The following is a 12,753-nucleotide window of genomic DNA, read 5'->3' on the forward strand; positions in this document are numbered from 1 at the left end:
TAATTGATCGACTGAAACGTTGGCATCGACGCATGCCTACTTAGTAGGTTTACTGGTCGGTCGTTTTAGAAGACACCCGATTTCGTAGGCTGATTCCTCAGATTGAGAACTGTCAAACTTTTTACAGGGTTGTTGAGACAAGTCGCGCGGTGTTTTTTCTCCCGTCAGAACCCCTCCATTTTCTCGCGAATTTTAACAAGTTTTAAACTGAGCTATCGTCGAACATGTTCTTTGCATTGTTTTGCGTTAGATAGTTTACTAAGGGCATCTCCAGCGCTGGGGTGCAAATCAAATTTGCACCCGGCTCATGAATACCGAGATCAAATTTGCCACCTTGAAAAAAATCCGTCATCCCCATCGCTAGGGTAGCAAATTTGCCACCGAAACAAGCCCACCGCGGGGGGCAAATATGGGTTTTTATCATTTTTTGCTCTCGTTTACCTTCAAAATCAATAATTATGTGTTGATTCATGCCTAGAAATGCTAAAAGTTCATTAAACTTTTTAATCCTATTGAAAATGTCAAAGAATTTCTTTTTTCGAAAATGTCGAAAGTTAAACCATTTGCTACCCGATTTGATTCCCACCAAATTTGCTCTCGAGTTTGCCCCCGAGTCTCCCACCGCGCGTAGCAAAGCAAGTATCAAATTTGATCTCAAGTTCATCTGTAGAAGAAAAATATGTGTCGGTACCAGGGATGCCATATGGTTTTTAAAAATGTCTGTGAAAAAGTCTGTGTATGTATGTGCACTTGCCTAAAATTCAAATATATCAAGTTATAGTCATGGAATTCAATAAGAAATTGCGTTTTCAAGCATTTAAAGACTAACGCAATAAGTTTCGGTTAATGTTTTTACAAAATATTAACTTAAAGAAGTTTTTTAAAAGTCTGTGCACCTCAAAAAATTTCTGGCACAAGCTTAAATGTCTGTGAAACACAGACAAATCTGTGTATCTGGCATCCCTGGTCGGTACCTGTCGGGTACTCATTTTCTGATACCCGACAAGTACCGGCAAGCCGGGGGCAAAGTTTTGAATGCGTGTTTCGGAGATTTTCTATGTCTGCTCTTGTGGGTGATTCAAAAAATCAAAAATTCAAAAATTTAAAAATTTTAAAATAAAAAATTTCAAATTTTTTTTTTTACTTTTACAAAACTTTAATTTAAAAAAAAAATAATATTTTTTTCAATTATTTTAGGCTGTTGCACATATTTTTCAAAGTTTATGTCGCCCCCGGTTCGAAAAACCAGGCGGCAAAAAAATATGTTTTTCAAAAAACTTCCAAATTTTAAAGGAAATATAAGTCCATCCAACTGAAAACAATTAGAAATGCATTTTCCTGCGTTTAAAATCATATTTTGCATATCTGGGTTCGGTCAAAAATATTTTCAATTTTTGTGGAATTCCAATGTACAGCACCGCAAAAAGTTTTTTTTCGGCGAAAAACAAATCTCTTCAATAATTGGATATTTTGAAAAATAATGATTGCAAAACAACTTGGCAGGTGTGAAATGCATTTCAAAACACTTTTTTCATTCAATTGGGTCCTAAAATGAAGCTTAGATTGCTGATATTATTGTTTACAGCGATAAAGCTTATTTTTCTGAGTACAATGACCCTTTGTACGACCACAAAGAGTTTAAAATGGATTTTTAAATCAATTTTGAAAAATTAACCTCGCGGTCCTTCTTGACAGAAAAGCTCCTACTTGACAGCTCGTTCCAAGGGGACCATAGTTGATCCATCGAAAAAATGTTGTCATGTCAAAAAAAAAAATTGCAATAAAATGAAAAAAAAAAATTATCAGAAATGGTTTTAAATCGTGTTTTATACCGTTGTACATAAAAATTGACATAGGGCTTTAGTACCCAATTGTTGATAACATAGCTTGTTATTTCAATTTTTATTTTGTTTTGCCCCAAAAAAAAAAATTATTTTTTTTTAAATTTTTCAAATTTTTCAAATTTTTTAATTTTTTTAAATTTTTTAAATTTTATAAATTTTTTAATTTTTTTATTTTTTAAATTTTTTAAATTTTTTAAAATTTTTAATTTTTTTTTTAAATTTTTAAATTTGAAAAAAGTCCGTGCTTGATTCGATTTTCCGTGCATAATTCCATTTGATGCGGTAGTAAACAGGCAGAATACCGGGTAGCAAGGTGAAATCCCGAAGAACTGATAGCAAATTTGCTACCGCGACAGGTACCGCGATGGGGTTGACGTCGGGTGCAAATTAGCTTTGCTTCGATGTTTGCACCCAGCGCTGGAGATGCACTAACATGTTCCCAAAATATGGTGGATTTTGATGAACACTGCATTAAATGCCAATAATTTGAAAATTGACTCAAGCTCACCCCTTAGAGGGGGTGACATTGGGTCAAATGAAACTAAAATGATGCTCAAATACAACGATATGATAAAAACAAGTCATCCAACAGTGTTTTTTGTTCGAGGGAATCGTATTGACATGCTACAATGTTTGAAGTAGATAATATCTATTATTATTATGTTCACTTTGACCCAATCTCACCCCCCAGACCCAATGTCACCCCCACTGACGGTACCTGATTTTTTTTAAATCACTGTTCAGATATTGAAAAAAGGAAAAGCATTGCATATATCAGCACATTGGTATTTCGTAGTTTGAGGCGCACGCCTGTGGAATGCTTTGCCTCATCGTCTGACTAACTTCTTTTAGTGATTTTAAGCAACAGTGTAGGGAATATTAAAATAACACTTGATAGACACATAGTTTCTTGACCAGTTTATTTTCTCAATTGAATTCTTCTTGTTCAAGTAATTTTCATTTGTTTTCAGGTTATGTTATTACTCTTTGTTTATGCAATGACCATTTGATGTACTCTAACCTAATTTTTATATCGCATTCGACTTTAATGATGTCTCTGTATACGTTAAAAGATTGCCCTTATGAATATTTTTGAAACAAAAATACAAATACATTGGGGTTTCGAAGATTTCTACAATTAAAAAAATCGAATATTTACAAAATTCATATTCTAGTCATTTAATTCATTTTCCACTTTAACCTCCCCCTCTCTACCTCCTTCACCCGAGGTATCCTTTTTCAGCTTTTTGGCCTTAAATTTAAACTCCTCCTTTTCATCCCTAGCAGAACTCGCCGTCTTTTTCTTCGTCTTGGCAAGCTCTTTTACCGTTTTGGCGTAAATCTTATCTAGCGCTTTTACCTCGTCCGTCGGTATGGTCCACTCGAGACTCGTGGTCGGTTTCTCCTTGGTGGGATCCAGGTCGGGCGTGTAGGCGGGAATTTCAACGCCCAGCTTTTTCGCCACTTTCTGGATGATCGTATCCACGTACGTCGAGATTATGAGATCGGCTTTTTTGTCCTGAGAATATTAATAAAGTTAGATTTGATTGAAACAAAGTTGATTTGAGTCAACTTACATGCTTCGTCGGCTGCAGGTTGCAAATGACCAACCGGCCACCGTAGCGTTTATTCCGCAGGGGCAGATTCCCACTGGGGACGATTTGCAGCGTGGTTCCGAGGCAAATGTTCAGATCTGCCAGCGTGGAATGCATAAACGACAAATCCAGATCGCTTTCCGGCAAGTCGTGCTCCCAGTCCAGAATGTTATCAATCAGGTTGCCTCCGCGGCAGGCTCGGCTATTTTTGGTTCCCCGGCAGACGTCTCCGGTAAGCTTTTTCCCCACCGTTGGCGCAGGTGTGGCCCTCACGTACTGCCGGCGACATTTCAGACACTGTTCGATAAACATGTTTCCGTGCAGTTCTGCCAGGTTCTTTCGCTGCAGACCGGATCGCATGTGCAGCCCGTCAATGTTCTGACTGACAACGTACTTGATGTGGCCAGCTTCCACCAGGGCCTTCAGTCCCATGTGGGTGGCCGTGGGGATGGCCTCGTCAAAGGCAACGTTAACCGTGGGCTTCTCACCGCGCTTCTCCAGCGTCCAGACACCGTTTGGTCCGCGAAAGTCCGGAATGCCGGCGCTCGTGCTTATGCCAGCGCCAGTGTGAACTACGACGTGCTTCGATCCTAGGATCCATTTTGCCAACTGGTCACATTTCTCGTTTATAGCTTCTTCGTCGTCGAAAACCTTGTGGAGTTATTAAAAAAAAAAACCTGTCAGTTTTCTCCGTCTGCCCAAATTTGTGAATAATTGACTTCGCCATGAGACAGAGTTGCTAGGGGGGAAATACACCCATTTTAAGCCTAAATAAAATAAAAATACAAATTTTAAGCCTAATAACCACCTACACCAACGAGTAGAACAACTTGTTGTGAACGTTTCTGTTTATTTTCACTTTTACTAAAGGTTATTGTATTCCTTTTACAATCATTTAGAAAAAATATTTCCCAAATGTATTCTAATCAGGCGAGAATGCATTGGCCCATGCCCATTTTTCTATTTTCAGCTTAGTTCTTTTTTTCTTCCAGCGCTCTTTTGGGTCTGCTTAGTGCTGCCAATTTTGATGAAATTTTAAGCGAACACTCACGAAAAGTAGCATTTATAGAGAAAGTTTTCTGGCTGCTGGTGCCCTTTGTTCTTATTTCGCCTTCGTTTCTCGCTCGATTTTCTTCAGCCTTCGATTGGAATGGGTCGTCAAAAATGAAACATCAAAAGACTTGGCGCGTTTGTTTTTTTTTGCGCTTGCGAATTATTTACATGTTTCGGGATTATTTTTCAAGTTAGTGGCTGACTAATGTGCAAAGGAACATGTTGCCGGTAATTGGAAGCAATTTTATATCTTAAGGTTAAGCGCTTTGAAATCGTTAGCGCAAGTGAAAAGATATTGATGGCAACTTTCGTTAAGCAGTTAACCTCTGATCTTGCGTGTGGATGTGTGTGCCACCAAAATGATGAGAAATGGTCTCGCAAAATAGAAATTATGATCAAAAGTGCATTAAATTTGATCATTTTGGCCAGTAAATGGCATAAATTTGCGTGCTTACTCGAGGAAGTGCTGTTGCTGGTAAATTTATTGCTTAAAAAGTGATTTTGAAGCTTTAATCGAGCATCAAATTCTCCATATGACGAAGATAGGTGTTTGATTAGAAAGGGTATATTTCCCTTAAATCTTCATAAGTCGAAATCGGAGTTGGCTAATTATAAACTTTTTGGCTTCCTCTCCGAGGAATGCCTTATAAAATCACTTGAAAATTGGCCAAAAAATGTCACTGCGATTTCTCGGAAATGGCTGAACGGATTTGGACACTTCCGGTTGCATTCGATCCCTCTTAGCTTCCGATAAGTCGCTATTGAAAATCTTCCCCGTAGCCCTTTCCTGTCAAAAGATATTTACGAAAAACGATTTGCAAAACTAAAATCAAAAAACAAAAAACGATGAAAAATTTTCAAAATTGCTTCATTTTTGCACAACTAGGTAGTCTGGAATGTCCTCCATCCACGGCTGAAACGGGACAAAAATCCATTGAAATTTGCCAAAGTTACAGCCACTTTAAGAAAACTGTTTGCATTCAGCCGCCTCCAAATCGACTAAAACGTGGCCAAAATTAACCAAAATTTCGGCATGTTGCACATTTTTGTAAAGCTTTTTCAAAACCCAATCCAATGAGATACATATCTCGACGAATTATTAGGCTTAGTCGCTAATATCTGCACTAAACTGCTATTTTTGACGATACCAATGCATTATCACATGCTGGTTCGCCCATCCGGCTAAAAAACCCAGAACTATTATACTTCACTCGAAAGCATTTTTCATCGTGCTTCGAATGTCATTTTAGGAAATAAAATTCCCTTTGTGAATCGCGTCCAGCATGCTAAGATTCTGTCGTCCCTAAATTAGGACCAGAATAGCCTCAAAAACGTCTTCGCCAAGCCAAGACAAGTCAAGTCATTTCGGGAAATGACAATATGTAATGTGTTCTTAGATACCTATCGATGAGCCATCGATCGACTCCGTTAGCGATACACTTTTTACCCTTTCTTAAATTTTCGCTTTAGCTGTAGAAGGTGAGAGCGGAATGCAAGGCGAGAGAAGGAGAGAGTTTACGGAAATTTTGACTCGTTCGAGCACTGCATAGGGACGTGGCGTTACATCGTGCTGCCATCTGGTTTTTTTAAGTGCAAAAGTGCTGAATCATCGTCTAAAAATAGACGGCGTCCTATCTCACCCAGCAAAATGAAGTCGATAAAGTAGTCGGTTTCGATAAGAAAAAGTGGAAAACGTGGTCTAAAAATAGTGACGCCATCCCCCTATGCCGTCACGGTGTTAAAACTCGCGTGCTTTGCTAACATGGATTTTCGTCGACGAACATAGGCGTATTTTACTTCTACTCGGATTGAATAGCATTCGATTTAGTAAGTCTCTAGACTATATACTAAGTATTCTGCTTTCAGTCAAAAAGGATCGCAAAGTTATTATTTGAAATTGTTTTAAAAATCCATTTTAAATCCTTTGCGGTCGTACAAAGGGTCATTGTACCCAGAAAATTAAGCTTTATCATTGTGAACAATAATATTAGCAATTTAGTTGAATTTTAGAACTCAATCAACGAATCGCCTCTATATATACATGTACATTCTCAATACATTTATTTGTGTATGAACCGAGAAGAGGAAGCCCCCATTCACCTAGGTGGATTAAGTAACGTTTTTTCATGAAATTCGGGTCGGAATTCATCGAAAAAATAAAATAAAAATTTAGCAATTTGAAAATTTAGGAATTGGAAAATTATTAAACCATATTTATTTTAATTATCACATAACGTAATTATTCTATTTTAAAATTATTACATTTATTTTATTTATTTTTTTCAAGGTTTGAATATTGTTATCATAATGTTTCCAATTTTTAATATACACTTGAATTTTTAAATTTCGATTTCTTTGATTTTTTTTTCTCAATTTTATAACTCAAATTTAAAAATATTAAAATTTCTCAATTTCTAAACTTGTTTTCTTATTTCAAAATTTGACGGTTTCTTTTTTTTTCCTTCATTATAGGTAGAACTAAGTGTCTACCCCCTTTACGCTAACAGTTTTGTTCGTTTTGTATTTATTTCTCCAAGTTATTTCAAATAGGTATCTTACCTCAGGAACTCCCAGAACTCCCTTATGTTTGTAATCCGACAACCCTTCCGCATAGTTACAGGACATTTTCCTAACTATTGATCACAATTTCAAATAAAAACTTTAATCCAACACTTTTTACGCGCAGCCCAAATACGCCTCAAGCCGCAGCATCACAACAAACCAAATTCCGCTCGCTTGTTTACATCTGCAACAAACTGTCAAAACTCGTGTGGGGTTTTCGGTAATTACCGCCACCCAACGATTAGGTCAACTGCCCGGGAGTACGTTCACGCAGTTTGCGCGCGCTGGTCCGTTTATGTTTTCGTGTCGTTTTTTGTTTATGTTTTGAATTTGAAAGTTTAAATCCAATCCAGTGCCAGTGCCAGAAAATGTTCAAAAACCGCAAAACGCCACTGCTGGCGAAGAAATCCTCCGACCTGGCCACCATCCGGGAGTCCAGCAGTGATGGCCAACCGCCGTCGGAACCGGTGGATAAGGTGCCTCGCGTGGATTCTGGACCAGCGGTAGCTGGGGAAAACGATGATCCGTTCGGGTCGAGCCAGTTTTCGGTTCCGGCCAGCCAGATGTGCAGCCAGCGGCGGTACCTGTCGCAGCGGACCAATCTGCAAAAGTCGCAAAGTGCGCGCACGTCCCGCCGCGTTCCGGTCAACTATTTCGAGCATGTGCTGCTCCAGTGTCAGGTATAATGATCGGGGTGAGACGTTGAGTTCAAGATCACTAACTCAGAAAAACGAAAGAAGAAAATCAGGACGAAAATTCGGCTCATTGCCAGCAGCTCTTTCAAGTACCACATCTACTAAATTAAAAGCTGGAACGAGTCATCATGTGGAAGGCAGAGTTCTTACAGAGCTGGACAGCATTCTAGAAGAAATGTTCCACCGTTCTAGCAGGATTCTGGAAGAACCAGCTCTGCTAGAATGTTTTGTGACTGGGATGGTAGATATACAGAGTACCGAACATCGACTCCGATCACATTCTGGAAGCTCTGGTAGCCCTCCACAGCATCGTCAATTCCATGGCTTCAGAAATGATCGGGGCTGTGCCAGTCGCACAGATCGCTTCAAATAACGCCATGTTTGAAATGTTAGCTAAATAAGCTAAATATCAGAGTGCTAACACTCAGTTTCCATCCCCCCAGGTGGATCTAGACGACCCCACCTCGATCGTGCTGCGCTGCGAACCCATCGCGTTCGTGCGCACCGTCCGCACCATGCTGGGCACCTCGCCGGACTACCCCCGCAACGTGCAGGACTTTGTGAAGGGTTTCGAGCAGACGAGTCGTGCCGGCGGCGAACCGTTCCGCAAGCTGCTCGAGTGCTGCCAGCTGCAGAACCGAAACACGGGCGACCTGAAGCCGGTCCAGGAAAGTCTGATGAAGATGCTGCTGTGCGTGGAGTTTATGCAGCTGGAGTTGATCACGGTGCTGTTTGAGTGCGTCGAGCGGTTGGCTCGGGACGGAGGGGAGAGCGGGTTGAACCTGACGGGGTTGGTGCTGTCGCAGATCAAGTACATTGATCATACGGTGCACGGGAGCTTCGTGTTCAACAAGTACTTTGAGGTGCTGGAGCGCTGTCAGAGTGGCGCGTTGGTTCGGGAGGCGATCGTGTCGTTGCAGGACGTGATTGATGTTTCCAAGCAAGATGAAGCGTTTGGGAAGATTTTGGAGTTGTTGCCGCGGGCGGCCGAGCTTTTCACGTCGACCAATTTGACGGTCTTTTGCCAGATGTGTCTGAGCGGGTCCACGCTTAGGTCTACCCGACAGAAGGTGGTAAGTTTCGTGGAGGGTGGATGTCCGGTTGAGGTGTTCCCGGCACTGGTGAAGTTCTTGCTGAAGTTTAACGGCGCAGAGGTTGACACGTTGCACGAGAATATCTACGAGATTCGTCAGGTGGTGCAGAGGTTGGTGCGGCACGAGGACGCCGGTGAGAAGCAGTTGGAGGAGATTTTCCAATCGATTTACCAGGCGTTGACCGTATCGGGTGTGTTGTACGATGCCTGGGTCAAATTTTGCCGGATGTTGACGGACGAGGAGTCGCACACGGCGGTAGATTTGCTGGTTCTGCTGATGATGTTGACGGTGAACGAGCTGAAGAGTGGGGTGATACAGAAGATTCTGGCCAACAAGTTGAAGAAGCAACACTTGACGGTGGAGCACATGGAGCAGCTGACGAAGCGGTACGGAGCCGTGCTGAAGACGCACATGGACTGCGTGCTGGACTTTGTCGAGTCCTGTTTGAAGGAGAGACAAACTGAGGTGTGCGAATTTGGCGTCATGTCGATGAGTTACCTCTTCTCGGCGAACAGCATGAACAACAAGTTGGTGCTGAACAAGCTGGTTGGATTCATGTGCGAGATGGCGCTCATCAACGAAGCAGCACGAAACGATCATCTGATCGCGGTCTGCATGAACTCGCTGTCGAACATCCACGAGAAGTATCCGAATGATATCCGGAACTGTGCGCACATTCTGCTGAAGATGATGGACGTATCGACGGACCTGAGTTTGGAGCAGTACCGTTCGGCGGTGAGCATAATCTGCGATGCGATCCAGGTTCCAGAGCAGCCCATCAGCGATAACGAGTCCTGGGACAGCATCAACATTATCATCAAGAAGCAACTGCTCAGCAATCACAAGGAAATAAAGAAAAAGGGCGTCGTTGGGGTCGTTCGAATGATTCACCATCTGCTGAAGAATTCGGCCGAAAATCCGCCCGACTTGTCGTCCAGTTTCGACTCGGACAAAACCATCGAATCCGCTACGGACATTCCAACGGCAGCCGGTCGCGAAATCGGAAACATGTTTAACCTGATGATCGCGTCCTCGAACGAATCGAATGAAATTCTAGCGCTTTGCTACGACGAACTCGCGGAAATGTTGAACGAGTTCAGAAACCGCGTCGGAAAACCGGAGCGAGCCTTCACGGTGTGGCTGTGCGACGTCATTACGAACGAGTTCCAGAACTTTTTCGTGATCGAGGAAATCCCAACCGGAGACGTGGTGCAGTTCGCCAAAAAGTTGTGCATCAACGAAGCGACCGATATTGAGAACACAAATGCGGAAGCGTACGCCATAGCGGTCAACATCGCTGACGTTCTGCAGCACGCGAGCCGGTACTCGGCCATGTGCTTCTTCCTGGCGATGTTCAAGCTGATGAAGTCACTGCAGGAGATTCGGTACGAGGGCAACTTGGAGTCGATCAACGCCCTGCTGGGCTGTGCCATCGTGGTTCCGACCTTTTACGACGAACCTGACGAGAAGACGCTGCTCGAGACGTTCGAAGAGGACGTTTGTCGGCAGATTTTGGACGCGTACTTTTACGTGGCCAACTGGTTCCGCGAGCTGATCAACGCCTTCATTGAGCAGTCGGACGAGGCAACGCACAAAAAGGTGATCCAACGGCTGTCTTCACTCGTTCATCTCGAACAACGCCTCGCGGGACTTCTCCGCTCTGTAGACTTTGACTACGTTCCACCGATCTGTGATTTCTTGACCAAACCTCCGCCAAAGGCAGTGGCACGCTTTGGCCGAGACCCGTCCGCAAAGCCGAGCGCCACCCAAAACGCAACCCGAACTCAGCTGGACCAGACCAACCGGAATCGCTCGGCGGACGGAGCAGACGCGGACTGCGAATCCGTACTGGCTCGCTATCGTGTAGGATTCCGGGCGATGGACGGCAACACGATTTCGTTGCTGCGGGAAACGTTGATCCTGGACCACAAGCTTCCGGATGATCGAGTTGGTCAAGCGCTGGGATTAACCGAGTACCGCTTTCTGCTCGAGACCCTCACCAGTGGAATCGAGGCGAAGGTCAGCTCGCGAGCTAAGCAGCACTTTCCGTACAAACTGGAAGTTATTCTGGAGGTTCTGCCCCTCGTCGTGGAGAACTACACCAAGATCAAAGCGAAACGTCGCGAGTTGAGCCATTCCACGGACAAAGAGATCCAAGTGGAGTTCAAAGCGCTAACGAGCTGCTTCAACTGGTCACTTCGCTTCTTCACCGGCATCGTTCAGTTGGTCAAGCTGAACCCTGAACTGCTGGAGAAAACGCTGAACATCCTGAACAAGTTGACACCTTCCTCCGACGCTGACGACACCAACGACGCGCTCGTGGAGCAGATCCTGTCCTCGGAACTAAGCCACAAAAACGCCTGCAAAGACCTGTTCAGCGCCAACTGCCTCTACAACTTTGCCATCGCCCTCAAATCCAGCGCTCCCTCCGCCAACTCCGCCGCAACGATCGCGACCTTCTGTCAAAAGTTCATCTGCACCGACTTCCACCGCAAAACCGGCACCACCAACCACCTGAACCAGCTTCTCCAGGGAACCTTCGCGATCGCCGACTTCACCAAGATCAAACGCCTCACCAAAGCGCTGGCCGAAGATCTACTCGCGTCCAAAAACGACACCCACCTACTTGCCGGACTCCAGCGACCGCACTACCCTCTGCTCTTCAAAGAACTCGCCAAAGCGTTCATCGCGCACCTCCAGGCCGAGCTGCGATCGCGCAAAACCACCGTCCAACGATTCGTCCTATGGGAGCAGTCCTGCGAAATCCTCAAACAGTTCTCCGAGGTTGCCAAACAAGCGGACAACTTCAAGATCTACGGCTGCTATATGCGCTACGGCCACACCTACATCAAGCTCTTCCAACAGCTCGGACTCAAAACCCTCGAAGACATGCTGAAAGCGTCCGCCGATCGCGTCTCCCACCTACTCAGCACCCTGCAGCACAGCACGCGCTACCTGCACAACATCTGCTGCCACTCGAAGAGCGCCAAGGACAAAAGCCTGGCGGCGCAGGTTCCCTTCATACGGGAAACCGTTGAAAATCTCATCTACAGCGTGAAAGCGGTGCTCGCGGCGAACGATTGCTCGGACGTGTTCTGGATGGGGAATCTGAAGAACAAGGACCTCAGGGGGGATCTGCTGCTGTCGCAGCAGGAACCGGATGAGATGGACGACGACGACGATGATCAGGAGGACGATGGAGATATTGGTGATTTTCTGAGCGATGACGAGGAAGGGGCAGGTGGTGATGCAGGGCGGATTGCAACCACAATGAATCGAAGGGAGTCTATGCGGTCGTCGCAGAGCAAGTGCTTCTGAGGTGCGGTTTTCATTAAGTTAGTTATGCATCATTTTAATGTATTTTTTTTTCTATTGCAGTTTTCCTCAGTAGAGTAATCTTTTGTGGAGATTCATAATGAGATTTAAAAGTTAATGTAAATATATAAATTTATGCTGAAGTTGCGCTGTCGCTTTTCATGAATCACACTCCTTTTATCTCAGATCCTTCGTCACATTAATAAACCCCATAGAAATTTGACAGTTCTCAAAACCGACGAAATGATAGACTAAATCGGTCCCTACAGAATCGGCCTACAACTAGACTGATTAAATCGGTTTTCGTATTGTTTACAAAGTGGACTTAGAGAAAATTTTGGTGGCAACTTGTTTTTTATATTATTTTATTAAGAGAGCAGTTATTTTGGGTATGTTTTATATAAAGTAGAACATTTATTGCTCTAGTTTAAGCAGTAAGTGGAGTTTATAGTAATCATGAAAGATTGCTGTTTATTTTAGAAATTTTCATAATTTTGTAGGTGTTTCAATACAAAGCCAGGTTACAAAGGTTTTCATCATGATCCGGAAGATGGCCCATGCGGCCAAATAGCTTATGATGACACCACTGGTTCCT

The 12,753-nt window shown here is 43.5% G+C and overlaps 2 protein-coding genes across 2 annotated transcripts; one reads left to right on the forward strand and one right to left on the reverse strand.

Moving 5' to 3' along the window:
- Positions 1-2,941: 2,941 nt before the first annotated feature.
- Positions 2,942-7,255, reverse strand: LOC120413055 (NAD-dependent protein deacetylase Sirt6). The gene is made up of 3 exons (XM_039573759.2): positions 7,052-7,255; positions 3,422-4,090; positions 2,942-3,363 (listed from the first exon to the last, which is right to left on the reverse strand). Exons 1-3 carry the CDS (start codon positions 7,115-7,117, stop codon positions 3,016-3,018), a joined length of 1,083 nt encoding a protein of 360 aa, XP_039429693.1. The 5' UTR covers positions 7,118-7,255; the 3' UTR covers positions 2,942-3,015.
- A 38-nt stretch (positions 7,256-7,293) lies between these two features.
- Positions 7,294-12,161, forward strand: LOC120413033 (Fanconi anemia group D2 protein). The gene is made up of 2 exons (XM_039573705.2): positions 7,294-7,734; positions 8,193-12,161. Exons 1-2 carry the CDS (start codon positions 7,423-7,425, stop codon positions 12,159-12,161), a joined length of 4,281 nt encoding a protein of 1,426 aa, XP_039429639.1. The 5' UTR covers positions 7,294-7,422.
- The last annotated feature ends 592 nt before the right edge of the window (positions 12,162-12,753 follow it).

The sequence above is a fragment of the Culex pipiens genome, chromosome 3 (assembly GCF_016801865.2).
Source record: "Culex pipiens pallens isolate TS chromosome 3, TS_CPP_V2, whole genome shotgun sequence".
NCBI lineage: Eukaryota > Metazoa > Arthropoda > Insecta > Diptera > Culicidae > Culex > Culex pipiens.

Excerpts from the sequence above, each read along its gene's own strand:
- LOC120413055 (XM_039573759.2), bottom strand. The coding sequence starts at position 7,117 with ATGTCCTGTAACTATGCGGAAGGGTTGTCGGATTACAAACATAAGGGA. Across the intron at positions 4,091-7,051 it reads GAGTTCTGGGAGTTCCTGAG|GTTTTCGACGACGAAGAAGC; the intron begins GTAAGATACCTA and ends TAACTCCACAAG. Across the intron at positions 3,364-3,421 it reads ACCTGCAGCCGACGAAGCAT|GACAAAAAAGCCGATCTCAT; the intron begins GTAAGTTGACTC and ends TAATATTCTCAG.
- LOC120413033 (XM_039573705.2), top strand. The coding sequence starts at position 7,423 with ATGTTCAAAAACCGCAAAACGCCACTGCTGGCGAAGAAATCCTCCGAC. Across the intron at positions 7,735-8,192 it reads ATGTGCTGCTCCAGTGTCAG|GTGGATCTAGACGACCCCAC; the intron begins GTATAATGATCG and ends CCATCCCCCCAG.